The following is a 22,090-nucleotide window of genomic DNA, read 5'->3' on the forward strand; positions in this document are numbered from 1 at the left end:
GGGAGAGGTGCTGAATAACAACTGTTTCGAATAAACAGTTCTACAGTTAAGAAAGGAAATCAGAATGTGCGCATGAAAAGATCGTATGGATCAAGTAGTAAGGACATGCTTGGCACTAGCGTGCAGAAAATGACGACTGTCAGGTACTGATCACGTGCGAAGTGCTTCTTTCGATCCCCACGTTCACGTGCTTGTCACGAAGAAGCAGGAGGCTCACACATCCTATGTTTGCCTGAATTCATCATACTCTGTCTATTCACGAAGATGTTATGGCTTGGAGCAGTGGTGAGTAAGCGGGCTAGACGTTCAAATTCTCGCGGCACGAGAAGGTGACGTGACACTAGCGCCTTGTGCTCGCAGCCGTCGTTTTCTAATACGTTCGGACAAGTCTGTACTCAAAAAGGTGCGCGTGTACAGCGACGTCACAGCCGTCACGACTTCTTGTCCGGCGGTGCTTACGCGATGTGCATTCATTGTTGTTCTTAATGATAAGTTTTGTTTCCTGTCGGAAATGCAGTTTTCTTCCACCTATCTGGAAAGCTGAATGATCGCTCTCGAGCATGGATAGCCGCTCCGTGAGAGTCATATTTATCCAGCACGCGTGTCAAGGTGCCTGCTCGTAGCGCGATTCGTTCGCCGGGTTTCGGGCGAACGTTAGTGATCAACTGTTAGTATTCGGCCGTCTGAAGAGTGATCATGCGGAACTTTCGCTAAATCCATGATTGCTGCTTTGGGCTAAATCGACAGTCGGTCTAGTCAACGCATCACCAATAAGCTTTTCGACCACTGCCATTGTTCGCGCCTCTCATTCCGTTATGTATCCTCAGCTCATCGTCGCGCTTTCGCTTCTCGTTGGTGCCTGTGCCTACGTTGCTGATCAACTCCAAGGTGCTGCGCCGAATTTGGAATTTCATGCGTCTGAAGATGTGTTCAAGGTATGATGGCGGCGTCAAAAGTTCACGTGGCCTCAATTGGCGTTCAGTATTACTTGCGTAACCATCCATCCCTGCACGTCATCTCTGCTCTTTGAGCACACGGTGGGAGTAAGCGAAGCCGACGAATGCACGTGGTGCGAGGTGACGGCATTGTCGCTGTTTCCATCACTGTGGCTGTGTTGCTGCGGCAGTACCTAGATTAGCTGATTTGCAGGGTCTACAGCATAAATACAGCATGCTGCTTACTGTGTGATCATTCGCTTCGAGTGATAAAGGTGTATTTCCCGAATAGTCCCCGTAGGAATTACTCTAGAAGTAACTGACAATATTTAAGATTGTAAATTTAGATGCATAAAGTTAATTGAATGTGTCGCGCTGCTTTAAGCTGCCAAGCTTCCTAAATGGCATTGTGAAGTCAATTTTTCTTTACAAATAGGCACGGCTAAAGCTAGCCGACGTGTTTTGTTTCTTCAGCTAACAACCAGTGAGGTAGCAGCAGGGAGGGAGCAAATGGTAAATGGTCCACGACCACGCAAGCGATGAACTCTTCGGTTTGTGTTATGTTCATACAAGACAGTTAAATTTGTAAAACTTTCATTACGAATTTATATATGGCAGCGGTACTTGTATATAAATTTTCGGATGATGAATGACGATTTACTGAACAACTGTGCAAGATAAAGAGGCACTATTGAAATTTATAATGAGTTCATAAATACTTTACTAACATTATTTGGATATGTATAAACAGAGAGTTCATCTGTCCTGATAGTAAGAGTAAAAGGCGACTGCTTCTGCAATTGAGCAGCAAACAGAAATAGCTTAAGAGCTATCTGTATGAATCATCTTCAACATCTTGTCGTTAGCAAAGAACTGAAAAGTCTAGTGTTGCCTGGTGCAACAAATTCCAAACTATGTACAGTTAGTTTTGTCTTTGCATGGGCAGTCTACCCAGTGGGGGACAGAGATTGGGGAATAAATCATAGAGGTTCTTGCATTGCAGTGCAACAGCATTTCATACACTGTAGATGACAAGCGAGAGCCTGTTCTTCACTTGCTCGAACAGAATGAGTTTTCTATAGATGATGTTAAACTTATAGCTTTCTTACACATGGAACTTAACCAAGGTTAAACTTTTTAAATAAATTTTGAAGTTCTGAATATGAAAATGTTTTTGAAGTTAGCTTAATGTATACAAACTTATTTTAAAAATATTTTGACATTCAGCTTAAATTGTGTTGTGTCCGAGTCAACTGATTTGAAAGATATCTGCAGCAACATCAAAACTGGCTGGATTCATAGGAGAAGATAACATGCAGTCTGAAATGTATTATGCCCCTGCCACATGGGCACAGAAAATGACCTTAACTGGCTAATGCCTTAAACTTTAATGTCGTTCGCGGGGTGCCACACGGACATGCTTAATGGCATTACAGCTTAATGCTATTCGCGACGTAGTGCGTTGTCGTAACTCACTTGGCCATCAAATGCGTACTCTCGTTCCCAATGTCTCCACATTCTGACGAGACTAAACGGATTCTTAGTAAATAACAATTGATATATTCTTCACTTTCTTTAAAAAATTGCTCTTTCTGGTGGCATAGTGCATTCTTACAATTATTTCAACTCACTTGGCCGTCGAATGCGTACTCTCGTTTACAATGTCCCCGCCGTGGCCGTAGTGACCATATTCTGATGATATTAAGCAAACTTGTAGATAAAAACAACTAATATATTCTTCACTTTTTTAAAAGCTCTTTATTTTCGTAGAGATCAGCAGGTGATCTTGCCGCTACTCACGGCTAGAGCACTAATCGTGAGAGCGTTAGCCAGGAGAAGCTGTTCGATTGCATGGTGGCGGCTCGTTGCCTTGTTGGACTCATACTGAAGCCTTCGAATTTCTCGACGATGCTTGACTCGAAGAAGCACATACGCCAGAACGAACTGAAGCACACAGTCAAATTCTTCAGGATTGCTGCTTGAGAGCTTTGAAGCTGTGAGCGATATTTTTCAAATTTCAATGCTTTGGCTACGCTATGGATTGGCCGTTGAGCTAGCTTTGGCATCAAACAGTTTACGGCTGGGTGCAACAATGACATTCCTGAAGTAAACTACATACAATGCGCCTATTGATGTTTCTCATGCCATTTGTTAAACATCTGCTCCCTAGATAACTGCTTTTTATTGTATTACGATTGCCAAGTAAACTTAACCGTTTCACGGCAGCTATTGCCATCGCAACGCTTAATGTCATTAAGTATGCACGTGTAGCAGTGATCGAAATATAATGGCATTAAGACTCTTAAGTATTAAACATTTAATGGCATTAACCTTGCCCGTGGGGCACAGGTATAAGACAGTAGTATGTGCTAACAAGTAAATGAACTGGACTCTTTGTGACGAGGACTATTGTAAGTTGGCAAAGCATTTGTTCGACATTGGGAGAGTATCACACCATTCACTAAGGCTGGTAATAATGCTATAGTAAAAGAGAGAGAGAGAAATACAACACTCGTAACTGTTCTGCTATTTTTCGCTCTGTAATTTCTATGTAATTTACCTACACTGTGGTGCACTAGAAACGCTGTGTGCCTAATGATTATGGAGATAGTTTGTGGTCTATGAGACCCAAAATCCTGCCATGTAACAATGGGCAGGATATGCCTGTGTTTGAGTTATGCTGAAGAAGTATTCATGTGATATTTGAAGTGTATTTAATTTGTACTTAATTTAGAACCATGACTATGTAATTTGTAATCTCTTCTGTTTCAAAAATCCAGTATCTGCATGCCTAAAATGTTTGGTATGCCACTTCTGCAGCACAACTGAATGGCTACAAATTAATTTGGCTCTTAATTACTCATTGAAGGGGCCCTGAAACACTTTTCTAACTTATCATAGAATGGCCTCACTATGAAAGGACGTCCCCTCACGAATCTCATGAAGCAAAAGGTTTTCGAATCCGTCAAATGTAAGTGGAGTTATTGCACTGACAACTTTCTCCCTTTGTCTCCACACTAGTGCACTGGAAGCTATACAGGGGAGAAGCCAAGAGTGCTAAAGCCTGTTAAAAGGTTGAGTGTCACGGCAGTGAAAGGGCTCGTTGCAGCAAACCATGATCCCCATGGTAGACTGTGCTATGCAGCATGCCACTGCTGTCTTTGAGGCCACGCGCAGGCCGTCAGTGCAAAGATAAAACGATATTTCTGCCTTTTTGAGATCCCAAACATATACATGTTTTCTTTATTTAGCTCAAAATTAACAATTATGTATTACTGGGAATGTTCTCGTGATCATGAAATCGCCCAATAAGGCACCTAGCTGCTTGTGATGGGGCTGAATGACGACGTTGAAGTGAGTACAAGTGATTTTTTGCTGTGTCAGATATGAGATAGTAAATTCTCTGCTGCATGCAGTGCAGTAATATTTGGCTCACATGTTTACAGCAGCCTCTACGACAGATCAGCAACATTTTCTTACTATGTTCAAAAAGTGTTTCAAGGACCCTTTAATGGCCTTTTAATTATGGGAAAACAGTCATCATAGCATTTTTGCTGTACCACCGTAATAGCCCAAAATGGAACCATTTTAGGAAAATTCTGAGCTCAAATTAGCAGTTTCCTGCTTATTGTGTATTGTGGGAACTTGCAAGCAACTTTCAGCAAGCATTGTCATTTTCTGTGGTAATTTCATGCAAAGTTTGAGTTTGTTCCTAATTCTGTATGCTTCAAATTGCTTTCAGCCTGCTGCCACACCAACTTCAGGAGCTGATGTATCCCCAGAAGCCAACACAGAATTCTGGCATGGATTCATTGGGGCTATATCTGTCATCATTGTCTCTGAGCTTGGAGACAAGACATTCTTCATCGCGGCCATCCTTGCCATGCGCCACTCACGCTTGGTCGTATTTGGGGGTGCCATTGCAGCTCTGTCCATTATGACAGTGCTCTCAGGTAAGCGTGCTTTTACGATTCTGCCAGGTTACTATGACATGAGAATTTCTAGTTTAAGTAGGGCAGCCTTGTCAGTGCCTAAATCTCATTTTCATTGACATCTGTAGTGATTTTTCACATTGGCACTTTTTTCTAGTTTGCTACGATTATCTGTGACTACACTTTGTTTCATACTTATCGGGCAACACTGCAGAAACTGTGCAAGTAGTGTAGCCGTAAATGTGTCACTCCGAATGTTGTCACAGTGCAGTAGGTGTTGATCTGCAATGCCTCCTACGGAATAACTATTTCGTGTATAACTACAACTTGTGGACCTAAGGTTGTGTGAAATTACATATTATTTATGCACCTTCGTGCTTCCAGTTTGTGACTTAACATGTTTCGGTTGCAAGCACTAGCAGTGCGCTGTAGCCGCTGCTCTCAGAAATATCACTGCGCTCATTCGGTGGTAAAGAGATTCAGATATACAACACTTCCATATATTACAAACTATGACATATTTTGCAACATAAGAGTGGGAGACATTGTTATATCAAATTACATGACGCATACCTGTATCTTTCTTTCATGTGGGATGCGCTATATTTTGTCACGAATCTTAGAATGAGAGAAGCTTCCTTAGGCTTTGTAGTGTTTCCTTCTATGTATGAGATGCAATATAGATGGGCTACTGTTCAACTTTCGTGAATCCAAAACTTCACTTTGCCACGAAGTTAGGAGTGCTTGACAAACACAAAGTGCATGCAGTGAGATCTGCACTGCACACCTATAATAACAGGAGGTCAATGCTATCTGTCTACACCACAGATGGCTCTACCATGATTTTTAGACTATCATGATCATAGGGTATTAGTTGCTGGGGAATCTGTCACGGCGTCGATGCATCTTGGCTTATTCTGAATAAAGCACATAGAACACATATAGGTAGTAAACATGCTTCTAGACAACACGTGCTCACTGTTCATATTCCTTTTCTTGCAGCTGGCCTAGGCTTTGTAACTACAGTTATTCCCCGTATATACACGCATTATCTGTCCATTGGCCTCTTCGTCTTCTTTGGTGTTCGCATGATTAAAGAAGGTAAGAAATTCTCAAATTGTGCATAGTGGCAGTTTCTGTAAAGCATATGCTAACATGCAGACATAAATTATTTTTCATCTGCTGCAAGCATTGACATTGAACATGGTCAGGCAAGCTTCCCGAGACTTATTTTATTCCCCTCATTTCTCACTTCATTTTATTGCACAAGAAAGCCTCAGTCAATGACATAACTGCAGATTCTGCTTTTCTTGGGCAATCTAGTTAAGCTATTTTTAAAGTTACCATAACAGAACAGCAGAAGCTAGTTTAACCACCTTCGTGGTTTTATTCAGTGAAAACTAAATGAAATGAATAACTTAATCATTAAAAGCTTAAGTAAATCCCACACATTGTGGGAATTGTTGTTAACTTTTGTGACTCGCTAAGAGTCCATCAGAAGTAGACTGATGCATACCCCCCCCCCCTAAAGGGTCGGTCTTGCACAGCATGGTTTTGATGGGAACATCCCCAACGATTAGTAGTAGTAGAACGCATAACACTACCTCAAATACGTTGCATGACATATCAGTGCAATGGGAACAAGGAATCGTTCCACATATGTGCATGGCAGTGGAATATTTGGATCATCTGTTTTATAAGGTAGAAAAAGAGACGGAAGGCTTGACAACTCAGACACCTGGCCACAACTAGCTTTGTAGGCGCTGCACGGAGGCTGTGATTCTGGGAACACCTAATACCACCTGGAGTGCAAAGCACGATACATCAGTGTAGAGAGAATGAGGAAAGACTCCAACCCACAATGTACACTTGTTGAGTGTTGCATCTGGACCCATCTTGAAAGTGGTGCAATGTCACATAGCATCTTAAAGCGCTGGCTTGCATGAGAGAACTGGTAAGGTCGTTATTCTGTCAAGTTATGCAAGCATCTGTGACCTAATGAGTAGAGAATTGGGCTACTGCGCTGGGAGACTCTAATTCAAAATCCATAATCAGACAAGTAATTAAAAAATTATAATTGAGGCTGCGACTGAGGCTTCCCAGCCAGGCATATGAAGAAAACCCAGGGATTAATCCTAATAATGCTTTGCATTAAAGTCTGCATTATTTAAAGAAGTGTGCTTGCGTACTGTTGCTTAACCTGCCTCCTTATTTTTCATATCTTTTTATTTTCTTTAAGGCTAGCTGTCTGTTCCATTTCAGCATATTACATGCCAGCTGATGAAGGCATGGATGAATACGAAGAGGTGCAAAAATCACTGAGCAAAAAGGAGATGGATGTGAGTATTGACCCTTTTCACGGAGCAGTTTGTTCTAAAGAAACGACATGGTGTTTTCGGCGGAGTGCCACACGTAGCCTCAGCTACAGCACACGAATATGAAACCACTACCGCTTCCACCTTGCTTCTGTGTGATCAGCTGTCAGAAATGCAACTGAGTTTTTGCTAATGCACAGTGCTTCAATCATGCTGGTTTAAATCATGTGGATTGAAGACGTGTGCAGTAGTTGGCTGCAAAAATAGTGACTGCCAAATTAAGGAATGGAATGAATATATGTGGGCAAGTTGGCGGACCACTGTTGCAACTGTCCGTACATGTTACCGGCACTTCGAGATGTACGGCTTTCCTCGAAGATATAGAAACTTGCTCAGCCATCAGCATTGTATCACTAACCTTAAAAAAAAGTGCTTCAGCCCCGGAACGTCGGCAAGAGTGAGTACCACTCATTAAACAACAACAAAGGGAGTAGAACCGCTTCCTGTCATAGTTTCACATACAGTATCAACACACATCTACCCCAACTGGAATGGCAACGTACGCCTACTCTATTGCCATCGTGTCAATGAGTGAGTGGGTGCATACTTGAACATATGCACACCATGTACACACGATAAATGATGGACTGAATTTATTGTGACAGTCCACAAGAATAAGCGAGTTACTAGCAATGATACATATTTGCTTCAAGGTATTACAAAGTAAAGTGGAACCCCGGTTATACGTACCCCGGTTTTGCAACGACCCGGGTTTTACAACGGATTAGCGCAGTCCCGGCCCAGTCCCGCTCGACCGGTTCGCTCCGGCGCAGTTTTCTTCCCTGCCTCGTCTCATTGTTCGTTTCTCTCTCCTCCATCAGCAGCCGCCCGTGACACTCGCTGTGCTGAGAAAGTGCCTTGTCTTCTCCACAATCACTTTCTCCCTCTCTTCTCGGCGGCATCGCCTCTCGTCGCGTTGGGGAAGCGTTTCTCTCCTTCCAGTTTCCCAGCAGCAGATCACCGACAAGGTAGCGCGGAGAGGCCTAGGTTTGTCGCACATGTTCTTCGTCGTAATCCTAGCATCCAGCGTTCAGCGGAGGTTTTGAGTTGCGTGGAGCAACGCTATGCACGATGTCTCGAAAGCGGACAGTTCTGTTGCTCAGTGATCTGCTGAATATTATCGAGGAAGCGGAAAAGCTGCATGGAGCCACAAAAGCCAGCATTGCCCGGGACCTTAAGATACCCGAATCTTCACTTAAGATGATCCTGTCAAACAAAGTGGTGATATTGCAGAATGCCAACAAGTTCGGGCTCAATTGGAAAGTGGCAAAAGAAGGACAGCATGAGAAGTTAGAAAAAGTTCTCATCAAGTGGCTGCATCAAGCATGGAGCTCTGTGATCAACGTTGATGGCGCCATTCTAAAAGAAAAGGCGGACCTTGTGGCATTGCGTCTGGGCATCGACGACTATCAGGCATAGAACGGGTGGCTGGATCGCTTTAAAAAATGAAACGGGATTGTGTACAGCCGCTTCTGCGGAAAAAGCACTTACAAGCACGTTTCAACGGTGAACGAGTGGATTGAGTCGCTGCCGGAGATGACGACGCAGCGCCGATGAGAGCGGTATTTTTTACCATATGCAGCCCGAGTAAACCCTTGCGTTTAAGGGTGACCACTGTCATGGTGGCAAGTGTAGTAAAGAGCGTGGCACGGCACCATTCTGTGCTAATGAGGACAGTTCCGAGAGGCTGCCCGTGTTCGTTGTTGGAAAGTTTGCAAAGCCACGGTGCTTTAAGGACTTAAAGGCGCTGCCGGGCAGCTACAACTTCAACAAAAAGGCGTGGATGATGTCTTCGCTCTTCAGCAATTTTTTGCAGCAGCTGGATAACAAAATAGATGCTAAGCGAGGAAAATATTGCTTGTCATGGACAACGCACCGTGCCACCCACCCAATACGTTTAGACTGAGGAACATAAAGGTTGTTTTTTTTCCGCCCAACTGCACAAGCCGGCTGCAGCCGCTGGATGCCGGCATCATTAAGTGCATCAAGCAAGTGTTCCAGAAACGGTTAGAGCAGCGTCGTCTGGCGGCTATAGAGCACAGCGAGTTGGAAAAAAAGATCACTGTGCTCAACGCCATGCATTTTATTGCCAGTTCGTAGAACGCAGTGTCGCAAAGCACAATCACTAACTCGTTCAAGCACTGTTGCTTGAAGCGAGAGACTGCCTCCTCTGCTGGGGACGCAACAACCTCGATGCCACTCAAGGCTGATGCAGGCTTCGCAGACGACGATTTTGAGGGTTTAAACCTCACCACAACCTTCGTCGAGCACGTGGAGGCCAACGACAACGTTGCGATCTGCATCGAGGTGTTGCTGGATGACGCCATCGAGGAGGCTTTGCCTAGTGCCGACACCGCTGAGACATAGGACGAGGACAACGACGCCACAGATGCCGTGCCTGTGCCCACCACGTTCGCAGAGGTGCTACGGCACATAGACAGCATCCAGAACTTCATTTGTTCCCGCGACGCCGCAGAGGACCTCCTTTTGGACGTTGCCAAACTCAAGCGAAAGCTCTTGGTTCATGGATAAAACAAGGTCCAAAAGAAACTTACCGACTTTTTTTAAAGTTCGCTCCGGCTGGCAGGAATCGCGGCAGTGGGCAGTGGAGTGCCGTAAAGGTTCGTTTGAATAAAGCGTGATTGGTACGTGTACTGTAGCATTAATTCTTATTGCATTTACTTTTTTGGTAATTTGGGTTTCCAAGCCCTGCAGAGTATGTTAGTAGTTTACATTGAAGTTTCTCGTAAATCCCTCGCGCGAAATAAGTAGTATTTTTATAGGCATAATTTATGTTAGGATTTTACTACGCTTTTTCGCGGTCCCGAGAAAGTCATATAATTGGGGTTCCTCTGTACACGCAGCAAGTATAAATCTATCGGAAGTGAGCACACCCGCGAATGATTAGCCAGAAAATAATCAGATAGTGACTGCACCAAGGAAGTCAGAAATGTGACAAGCTGCCATCTTCAATATATTTGCCAAATAAATAACAAAGAGCAAAACACACTAATCCTGATTCACTTCATGAGTGGAAAGTTTAGATAGCTTAGAATATATATGTGACCCCGCTTTTTGAACAAGCACGCTATACACTCTTCACGCTGCTCAGACATAGCTTAATCAGATCCAAAAGCACTTTTGCGTGTTCTCTGAAGCTGTGGCCAAAGCTTCGTTTCGTCTACCCAGTCACCATCTGCGGTATCTCCCAAAGATATCTCCCACAGAGATTTGCTAAGCTGCACCGGCGGTGTACAAACCCATTGTAAACACGGAGGCAACGGAGGCAATTGAGGCAAGCAATGGACACGTCATCACATGATCAAACATGGTAGCACCCACAAGATCCCCACGAAAAGGGTCAATAGAACCTGCTCCTTGTTTTGTGCAGTGGAAGACAGCTTCGACACCGATTGTAGTGCAGCCTTGTGGACATTGTATAGAGCATGTTTTAACAATGGTTGTTGGACATGCCTTCACCTTGATGGGCAGATGGTCAGGAGCATGGCTGCTTCGTCTTTGGCTTATCTTGGCTATAAGCTGTGTCAACGGCATTGCGACTTCTTTAGTGAAAGTGAACTGTCGATTCTAAGCTTTCAAGTTTATATTTGTATGCTCCAAATAATAAAAAAATTCTGTATACTGAAATTTGATCTGAAACAAATACCATATAGCATAACATTCGATAGATTACACTCGACTTCCATTAAGTCGACCCTGACAGGACTGACAAAATTGATTGAATTATCGAACTGGTCCATTTAAACAAGAGGCTGAAAAAGCAACACCGAAATGAACTGCTGATTCACTTGGCTGCATTTTTCCAATTCTGACAAGCTCCCAAATCACACGCACGCCGACTTTCTGTGTTCAGAGTAGAAAACTGGCATGTAAATCACATTGAAACTACTAAACAAAGTAGAAACTGGATGCCCTTTTGACTTTTTAGCGAGAAAAACATGGTGTGCTTTCATTTCCTACAATAAGAAAAGTACAAAACCAGCAAGCTTTATCTTCACAGAATTTATATTTATTTATTTAATGTTCATCATCATCATCATCACTCTGAAACGGCACTTTATCACTATGAAGAAGCACAAAATGTCGTCATCCGTATGGTCCATAGCACATTTGATAAATAAAAATATCTGGAGTCTAATTAAAGGGACCCTGAAACGATTTTGATGATCTTGTACAAACATACTGAGTCTTAAAGTAGGTCCTTCTGATCATTAATTGACACATCTAAGTGCTCCACGTAAAGCATTTGATTTATTGTAAGGTTTTAAAAATGGACATCATTACCGATCTCAGCATGCCGCTTTGCTGAATTTTCAGCCGCCCCTAACCATTTGACTTAAATTGCCCTAATGACGCTAGTAGGGCGAGCTATCTGATTGGCTGCCCAGGGCGCGTCATCAATAATTTTTCCAACTTTATGGTGAACAGACGTTGCCTATAATAGTTGGAATGTTAGTTAATTTGTTTCTATACAAAGAACGTAACAGAAAGAGAATGCACATGAACAATTTCTCACTACACTTATTAAGCACTTCCGGCACACAGCAAGTGTCTGCTTGTGTTGCAACGGGCTCCGTTTTGACGAGAGCTCTACAGTCAGTGTCGGTATCAGCCTCTTCGCGAGCACCATAATTCACCTTTGTTGCCTTCTGGGCTGCAAACGTAGTGACTGGCAATATGTCAAGCTGCAACATCGTGTCCCTCTGCAAGGCAGCAGACGAGTGGAGTGGCTGCAGCGCACCAGACTCGCTATCCAATTGGCGGCAGGATTTGCGTATTTGCGGCCATGACTTTACACTGGAGGATTACTGCCACAATAGCGTTTCATGAGTCTGGTTTTCGGGCAAATACAAGAGCAAAGGGAGAGCCTGGCCATTTGACCGTGCCGTTTCATGGGATGAGCAGAAGTGCAAATGTGACTGAGCCTGACCATTTGACTGTGCTGTTTCACGGGATGAGCAGAAATGCAAATGTGCACTGAGCCTGGCCATTTGACCGTGCCATTTCACGGGATGAGCAGAAACGCAAATGTGAAGGGTCTGCACGGTGCAGCCACCTGGTGGCATAGAGCTCAACCAAACACAGTAGCAGTAACGAAGTGTATTCTTCTTTGCTGCTGGTGTAAATTTTTCGCAGGAGCGTAATCGTTGGCACATTGTTTTTGTAAATGTTTAAAATGTTGTACACTTGTTTATAGCAATATTAGTTCTTTGTTTGGCTGTTTGAGCTCTGCGCCACCAGGTGGCTGGACTGTGCAGACCGATCAGATAGCCTACATACGTCTACGCTACATTTTTTTCATCAGCTTGCGTTTATGCCTCTACCCATCAGTCGAAACGCCCAGCTCGCCTGTGGTTACTGGAATACCAGACACTTTTGGTGCTGTGACGGAGTGCTCGCAACACACACTGCTTCGATAGCTCTCGCTTCTGGTCAACTGCCAAGCAGCTGGTAGAGAGGTTGGAGAGGCTTCACGCGCTCGCTCCTGGACAACTGGAAGTAGACGACACGACATGCCATCAGGACGCAGAGCCAGGGAAGGTAGAGTTCAGCCCCGATCACTCGGCGAACGAGTTGAGGGGAAAACACATGGCTATGGAGGAGGGTAACTTCTAATCGTCCGTAGCTCTCTTAAAGGGCCCCTCACCATGTCTTGCCATTTAAGCTGACAAGTGCAGAGCATACATTGTGCGATAACGATCCTGTCTGCAAAGTGCTACATCGCTATGCGCCGCGGAAAGATCTGAAATTTCAAACCGAACGCCATTTTTCCTTCTCCTCGCGGCTGCTGCCCCCTAAACCGGAGGATGACATACTCGTGTGCCTGTGCCTACTTACTGGTGTCTGCAGTGTGACGTCGCTCATGGTGACACGTGACTTCGAGAATTATTCAAGACAACATCTGTTATCTGTGTGATCTGTTGCTTGAATTGACGAATTGAAGTTTAGAGAAATAATAAAACACACAAACAGAATGTCTGCATGTTTTTTGTTTTACTTCGCACCGAAACAAGAGATCTACTTCCGCTTTGTCTGCTTGTTGCCACGGTTGTGTGGTCACGTGCGCAGGTACCGAAACTATGCCATTTTCTACCGTGTTCCAGCATGGGATCACGCTCTGCGATCCGCTTGTTCTGCCTCGCTATTCGTGTAGCACTGAATTATAGCACTAGCCATGTTTCCTTGTGCACAGCGCGCAAAATCATGCGCTGCGCGGACGAGACAACAGCTCGCGTGCGACGCCGCCAGCGGAAGTGCGTAGCGTCAAAGAAAAAAAAAAGCGAGGAGAAAAAAAATGAAGGTGGGGCCTGTGTGTATACATCATGCGATCTTTGAGGTCCGGTATGGGAGAACGCAGGGAAGGAATTTCGCTTGCGGAGGCTAGACTGGGTGAGTGGAGAGAGCGTCTTGCTTGGCAGTGGATCCCACCTGCTGAAATCATGGGTTCGCGGCACTGAAATATGTCTATCTCGGCTATCAATGAGCCCATTTGAAACATTTTTGCAGCAGAATGCTCCCTAGAGGACATGTGACAACTTGCAGCATATAACCAAAATTCTCTGTGGGGCCTGGTGAGGGGTCCTTTAATGAGACACTTCACACAAATTGTGGTATGAATGATTAACTTTAGCTGTACCCTATGCATCTACAAAATTTGTCCGAACAGTTTCAGGGGCTCTTTAACGGAAGATATTGAATATTTTCCCAAACCTACTTATCATTTATTAGCCTGGTGATGTCTTTTGACATTTACTCTTGCAGTCTAAATGGCAAGTTGTTTTCTTGCGAATTCCTTAAGCCAAGAATAAAAACAAAGACCACAAGGGCACTTTTCTCATAATGATTGCTAAATGCAGGCGTTCTCCCAACTGAAATTTTTATTGATAACCAAATAAAAATGATGAAATCAGAAACATGCGAGAAGATGGTAGCATATTGGCATTAAAACAGATCCACTCCACTTTGTGTCCTTTCACAATGTAGTGCACTTTTGTTTCTGTTGTTTGAATGCTTGTGTTCTTTATATTTAGGACAGTGCTAGCCAGGCGAGGGACTCGGTAGTCAACATGGAGGCTGGGTCATCATCAGTGAGCTTTCGTTGGCGGCTGCGCTTGTTCCTGTCCCAGGTGTTTTTCCAGGCCCTCACCCTCACTTTTGTGGCAGAGTGGGGAGACCGCTCACAGATTGCCACAATCATTCTCGCTGCAAGAGAGGTGAGTGGGATGAGTTACCATCATCTAATATCATAACATTATATCACAACACTACACTTGAAGATCGAAAAGAATGCTCATGCATCTTCATGTAAATAAAGTAGAGCTTGCCAATTTGACCTTGAGTCATGTAGTATCATTCAGTTTCTATGAGAGTGGATCAGGGAAAGGTAAGCAGTATGTTGTAAATAGGCAGCAATGAGTAGACAGTCTCTTTTCTTCTTAAAATGTGCAAAGTGAGAGTTTAATAACTTCAGTGTAGCAGTGCTTGCCACCCTTTGCACTGGCTCAGCGACTGTAACATTTTGCTGAGCACAGGGCTGCTGGTTCTATTCCGAGGCACACAACTGACACTCCTAAGCAGGCAGAATCCATAAACTCCCATTGGTTTAGAAGTGGGCTGTAAGGAACTCTGGGCAGTAAAAATTAATCCGGAACCCTCCACTACGATATCCCTCACAACCTAGGTGTTGGTTTGGGGGTTTTTAACCCAATAAATGATTTAGGTGCCTGCTATTTGTGCAAGACATATTATAGGCACCTGATGCCGCAGAAACTGAAACATACACCATGCCAGTGGCGTAAAAGCGAAAGTTGGCACTCACCTATGGCACAACTTGCAACTTTAGCGTACCTGTTTCTTTAATTCAAAAGATTCGCTGCAAGGTATAATGAGAACAAATATTATAAGCATGCTACTCTGCATTGTTCAGAAAGTGCACTCTCACCTTCTCCTTGTCTTGTAAATATTTCACTAAACTGCCCTCTCCCTCACCCCCCCCCTTCTTTTTTTAACTTCTTTTTGCACACTTAGCGGTCTTTCCTGCCAGCGCTAAAATGAAAACAGCATGATGCCTTGCAGTGCACTTATTTTTCCTATAATTAAACAAAATGCAAGGATGTATAACAAGTAATGTCAGTTTTATAGTGTACTAGCTTGCTCATTGCTTACTATACTTGTCAGATTTTTATACACTTCTGAATACAGTCAAGCCCACATATAACTATTCAATTTAGTGGGAACCTTTGGCTACTACAAACGGTTTATCAACACCCAAAATGTTTCACAAGGTGTCTGTGAGAAAGCTGCAAAACCATGGTTGTCTATAGTGTCCATATGTTATAATACTAATTAAATGATGCATGGATAACAGTATGGCAATGCACACTGCGGCATAATGGAACAAACAGATGGACAGAGCAAATCCTCATTTAATAAGGACTTGTCTTTACTGTGATCAGCATTTAAGATAACTGCTGATACAGTGGAAGATTGTGTGCCAACACTCGTGTTGCAAATCACTACTTGCATTTCCAAGTTAGTGTAGAAGGTGGTCTGGTATAGGGAGAGTGCACTAGCTTTATGTTTTGTAGTGCAGTACTTCTATTACTAGTGTACATGAACTGTTTGATGGAACTTGAGAATTTTGTGCCTACTTGCATGTGTATTTCCCAGGACCCAGTGGCAGTGTCACTTGGTGCCATCCTGGGCCACAGCCTGTGCACTCTGCTTGCAGTCATAGGAGGGAGGCTGGTGGCACAGTGGATATCTGTCCGAACAGGTTAGTGACGGTGCATGGGACTGCAAACGAAGGCACTATAGTCTTATCAATTCAAGAGGTGCTTTATTATCACGGCTACAGCTGCCACTTTCCAAACTAAAAACATAGCCAACATATTGTTAAAGGGCCCCTCACCAGGGCTTATAGCAAATTTTGGTCATACGCTGGAAGTTGTTACGTGTCCTCTAGGGAGCGTTCTGCTGCAAAAATACATATTTGAGATCGGCTCATTAATAGCCGGGATATAAATATTTCAGTGCCGTGAACCCATGATTTCAGCAGACGGGCTCCACTGCCAAACTAGACGCTCTCTCCACTCGCCCCGTCTAGCCTACGCAAGCGAAATTCCTTCCCTGCATTCTCCCATACTGGACCTCGAGGATTGCATAACGCATATGTCACAGGCCCCGCCTGCTTTCTTTTTTTTTTTTTCTCGGTGTATGCGCGTGCAAGCTGTTGTCTCGTTTGCGCAGCGCACGATTTTGTGCTCTGTGCACAACAAAACATGACTAGTGATATAATTCAGTGCTACACAAATACTGAGGCAGAACAAGCGGATCGCAGAGCGTGACCACGTGCTGGAACACGGCAGAAAATGGCATAGTTTCGGTACCTGTGCATGTGATTGCATGATCGTGGGAACAAGCAGATGAAGTGGAAGTGCATCTCTCTTGCTTCGGTGTGAAGTAAAACAAAAAACACGCAGACATTCCATTTGTGCATTTTATTATTTCTCTAAACTTTAATTCGTCAATTCAAGCAACAGATCCCACAAATAACAGATGGTGCCTTGAATAATTCTCGAAGTCACGTGTCACCACGAGCGACATCACACTGCGGACCCGACTACGTATGTGCAGGGGCACGATTGCGTCACCATCCGGCTTGGAGCGCGGCGGCCGTGAGTGAAGAGGGAAACGACGTTCGGATTGAAATTTCAGACCTTTCCGCGGCGCGTAGCAATGTAATACTTTGCAGACACAATTGTTATCGTGCAATGTATGCTCTGCGCTTGTCAGCTCAAAATGGCCAGATGTGGTGAGGGGCCCATTAAGGCATTACAAAAAAACCCCACATTCCATGTTATTTGCGTTGGTGAAAGACACACCCTAAATTAACATTTCCTTTTAATATTACTGATAACAAAATTGTAGTGTACCTTTTGGATGCTATTCATGTGGTAAAGCATGACTGATTATTTAACATCTAATTATAACGAAGCTTTATGGAAGTAGTAACACTGTAGTTACGTTATATTTTTCAATTATAGTTGCCGACTGATAATTCGAACAGCTTGGTGGCACTGCCATTGGCCCCGATAGACTTAATGTATAAGGACAACCAAAATTTTGGGACACCTTACAGCACACTGTTTGATAATTCAGGCTCCACCTGCACAGCTGCTTGCTGATTTCGTCGCATTGTCCAGCAGAAACAGCAATATTTTTGTTTTGATACATCGCGGGCACAGTCGCTGAACATGTTGCTGTTCTGGTAGTTGATCCAGTAGTCGCCAACAGTCGCCCATAATCGTCCGTCAAAAACGCCTATTTTCGGGCTGCCTTAGGAAGATATTCAAGCATGTTAGATTTCTACTTTGTTTAGGAGCCTTCATGTTATCTCTACGTTAGTTTTCTACTTTGGGCACATCGAAACGAGTGCGTGGTATTATTGGGCAAATGCTGCCAAATGAATCTGGTGTGTATTGATGTTTTTTCTGCAACTTGTTTAATTAAATTTGAAGGAAAAAAACCAGTCACAAATGACAAAAGACAAGAAGAGAGGTTCACACCACAACAACTGTCATTGTGGTGTGAACCTATCTTCTTGTCTTTTGTCTTTTGTGACTGGTATTTTTCCTTCAGCTATGTATCAAGTGGTCCGGATTTCAGCGCTTTTGTTTAATTAGGCCCACCAAATAATTTGATCACTTTTGTCAGTCCTCTCAGGGTTAACGGAAGTCGGGTGTATTATACAGTTTTGAAAGAATACCTTATCAGTCTATTTATCTATTTATTCAGTGTTCCTCTTTAGTGTCCTTTTAAAGAACCCTAGGTGATAGAAATAATTCTGAAGCCCTCTGCGTTGGTGCGTTTCATGTGTTTCTTTGGAATGGTAAAATTCATCCATCAATCATTGAGTCACTCAGGCATACAGTGCAGCTGACAGCACTTTGATGTGGCCATCTGGATTGGTTAGTTGGTTTCTAATGTTGATATTGGTTACTTCAGATTGGAGGCCAAAAAAGGTTTGTTACTATTATTTTGGCAGCAACAAGTACGCTGAGGACATGCTATTCTTAATGTTGCAAGAATGTTTTGAAGAACGGGCCAATTTACCTGCAATTAACTTATTTTGCTGGCATTTCCTGGAATACTCACGGGTTTAATTTTCTCCTTTGCAGTCACTTTCATTGGAGGTGTTGTGTTCCTGGTCTTTGCGGTGTCATCGTTGTACCTTGGCTCCGGAGAAAAAGCACTGAGGAGCCTATGAGGCAGCTTTATGACAGGCCCAAGGCACCAAAGAGGATGTGAAGTTAGGACTGTTAATATAAAGAAGTTCACGTACACGGATTATGGATGGCCACGGCTCACAAACTGTAGGTAGTGAATGAAAAATTCAATTGTGTCTTTCTATATCTTATTTTATGGGCATTCTTAAAGGGTCCCTTGGAAGTTGAGTGGTTAAATGGTGCTGCATTTAGTATGTGTAAGCAGCAGTATTCATGCTGCTTATGTTCCCAACGAATTCTGTTATTCTGTGATCCTTGCTTGTTATATATTTAAGTAGAGGCCATGCAAACAAATCAGTTGTTTAAGCCAGTTAGCTTGAGGAGATTGCATAGCATAGCATTCTTGGGCACCGGCATTTTTCAGCTCGTTTTTGTTGCTTGGTACATGCGACTTGTTGTCCTGTTTAGTCTACTGTTATGTTGCTTCTTAATTGTTTGTATTGTATACTAAGGAAAGAGGTCTGTAGCCGTGGCATGTAAACCCTTGTACAAATTTTATATTTCAATGTATAGCTTTTGCAATGGTTGCTGTTGAAGGCTCGTGTATGAGACACAGCAATAAAAATGTTCTTGCAGCAATTTGTCCAATGAGAATTCTGACAACGGAAAACATTTGCAATATATATTTGCAATCAAGCTTGCAAAATTGCAAGATTCCAAAGTCAGATGTATTTGCAATCAAGCTTTAGCAGGAAGCCTAGTACAGCTGAAGCCATAATTTGGAGTCAGCGTCACAACTGGATGTTCTCCTCAATAGCACAAAGTACCGGTGCTGTAATCGTGCATGCTTAACTGTTTTTGCAGTTGCCTTTCAATGAGCTGGTAGCCATTAAATGTTGAACCTTTGACAGCAAAACAGAGTAATCTCTGTCTTATGATGTGCTGTTCTTTGTTTCTAATACTGTTGTTCTAGAGACATGCCCTTGTTGATTTCAGCATAGTCATTAAATCATTTGTACAAAATATTAGTACTCATTATAAAAAAAGCAAGCTTTGCTACTCACTAAAAAACATTTTGTGTGTGTGGTCATGTGTGCATGGACTTTTATACACTTAATGTTTAATTAATGCTCAGAAGGATCTGCAAACTTTGTAAAATCTTGTTGCTTAGTTAGAGAACAGCACCATGCATGCTTAAGTGTCCTTCATTCTCGGGTTTTACATTTTTTGAAATGGGGGGGGGGGGGGAGGAGCTAGAAATTGGCTGTTATTTTAAAGAAAACCAGTGATAAATTGAGTGTTTTGTTGTCTGGCAGCCCAGTGTTCAGGATTTCCTGGTACCTTTACAAACGATTAACACAAGCACTGGTCTCTTTGGACACAAACATTCTTTTTAAACGAGGGAAATCACTCGCAGGAACATGAAATGGCAAAGTGAGCCACTCGCAAATGATGTGACGAACTCGTTTCCACAAATCCTTGTTGTGGGACATTATTGATACATTTAAAAGAAACTGCATTAATAAAATCCAATAGACAGATTTGGTGATACCATCTTTATTTTGTTCTCAGCACTTCTTTAATAAAGGAATAAAGTACGAAAAGTAGTGCAGATGGGCATGATTTGCAGGAGGTGTCATGCTTCTCCTCATCTTGCAAGTCCTTGTTGACATACATTGTCTTATGCATTGGGACCATTTTTGCGTCCATCCTACACGTGTTGGGCCTTTCATCCTTGTTGGTCGTCTTTCTATTTTACTGGCTGGCAGTGTGTGCTCTTGCGAAAAAATTAATGGAATACCAACTAGACAAATCAGCCACTGCTTTGTGGACGCAACATAGTTGGGTAAACATCCTCTAAACATCATAACTATTGTTTGCAATGCTGAGCAGTGTCAGCATGTCCTAATTCATGTCTTGGCACATTACCACCATTTATATGTATGCAATGTGTGGGAAATCCGATGTAGTGCACCATTGTCATGTTATGTAAATGCAGCTACTAAAACAAGCAGCAGGCTTTCGTTCACAAAACAATGGTACACACTGAATATATTATGTTTTTATACATATCTCATATTCATATTTTAATATTATTGATAATATGACATACCTTGACCACTCGTTAGCAATAGGTGGGCAGCATTCATTAGCATTGTAACACCTGCATATATATTACCCTTTGCAAAAGGGGCAAACTTCGGTGAGAAATCGGGTTTAACCCGATTTTCATAGATTTTGTTATTGGTGCAAAAATTCGGATTCGTGCAATATTACCCGAAAACAAAGAACCCAATTTACACTCACTTAGCAGGCTTTGAAACATTACATGCTGGTAGTGATGCTTGTAATTTGAGCTGATATCCATATTTTAAGCAATTCATTAATTTTGTGCTCAGATGCTGTGGCGTTTATGTTGAAAAAGTCTGTGCTGCCAGTTGTACCATAGGAATTACCGAGTGGCCAAGGATTTGCCTAGTGTTTAGTGTAGCACTAGCTTTGCGACTTCCACTATCAGCAGGTACCCACCAACTTGTACGACCAGCATTGCCCCCAAGCTTGAGTGCCATGTGGGCATTTCATGTAGCTGAGATTTCACAACTGATCCTCCTGTGTTGTAAATGTACCATGTAGCATACCTATGCAATCAGGCCGTTGACCATGCCACTCCACCTGAATTGTTTGAGGTACCGTATTTACTCGCATAATGATCGCACCCCTGAATTTTGTCGTCAAAATCTGATTTTTTTTATTTCCCATGTAATGGTCGCACCCCGAACTTGCCGAAGCGATATGTCGTGTGCCGAGTCTAGCTAATAATGATCGCACTTACCATCTGTCGAATGCTACTCGAACGACTCTTCAAGACAAACCAAGTGGTCTGCGTGCACCAGACATTCTTAAGCAGATGCCCCATTTCATTCCTTTCATCACTTTCCGCACTTCCATGACAAAAAAAAAAAGCTGCAACCAAACTTGCCTTTATTATGTGCAGGCTTTATAATGGTTGTGGTCAACAACAACAAAAAAGGCGCCTTTCGATTCTTCTCGTTTACACTCGTGGGCACGCAACAAATCGCGAGCGGCAACGATAGCAGCCACGTCTACACTTATATGTTAGAAGTGTACCCAATTCATACGCCGACGCTTCTAACACAGCTAAGATATTCGCCCACCCTTAGCGGAAACCTGCTGCATTAAGATAGTAGTGAAGACAAATGCCGCAGTTTCCGCAGCATGCCCGCCACGTGTTCCTATGTCACTGGCAGCTAAGCGCGCCCATCTGTTTGTGTTCCCTCAAAGTGGACATGGCTACGTTATTGCTGCAAACGTGCCGATATTAACGATATTATTCATTACTGATGCGGAAGAAACTGTTTCAATGCACAAAATGTACTCACGAAAAGAAAAAAAATCGCGTTCGACGCGTTCAGCTTGCTCCGCCGGCCGCCATTTTTGTTTTGGTGTCCCGCACTACATACAGCGGCAGCCGCCTATTTGTTGACCTGTTGTCATCTCGCAGCAAGTGCGGGATGAAAAAAAACATTTTTTTTTACACAAATATTGACACAAAAAAAAATTGACACAAATTCAGGGGT

The 22,090-nt window shown here is 43.2% G+C and overlaps 1 protein-coding gene across 2 annotated transcripts; it reads left to right on the forward strand.

Annotated features, from left to right (window-relative positions):
• The first annotated feature begins 249 nt into the window (after window positions 1-249).
• LOC126536841 (putative divalent cation/proton antiporter TMEM165) lies at window positions 250-20,032 on the forward strand. Of its 2 annotated transcripts, none has more exons than XM_055073547.2 (7): window positions 250-285; window positions 4,678-4,888; window positions 5,870-5,968; window positions 7,130-7,206; window positions 14,295-14,477; window positions 15,934-16,039; window positions 18,444-20,032. In XM_055073547.2, exons 1-7 carry the CDS (start codon window positions 265-267, stop codon window positions 18,530-18,532), a joined length of 786 nt encoding a protein of 261 aa, XP_054929522.1. In that variant the 5' UTR covers window positions 250-264; the 3' UTR covers window positions 18,533-20,032. The 2 variants fall into 2 exon arrangements, with proteins under 2 accessions (XP_054929522.1, XP_050039810.1); XM_050183853.3 differs by lacking the exon at window positions 250-285 and adding an exon at window positions 390-935.
• The last annotated feature ends 2,058 nt before the right edge of the window (window positions 20,033-22,090 follow it).

This window comes from Dermacentor andersoni, chromosome 4 (assembly GCF_023375885.2).
Source record: "Dermacentor andersoni chromosome 4, qqDerAnde1_hic_scaffold, whole genome shotgun sequence".
Classification (NCBI taxonomy): domain Eukaryota; kingdom Metazoa; phylum Arthropoda; class Arachnida; order Ixodida; family Ixodidae; genus Dermacentor; species Dermacentor andersoni.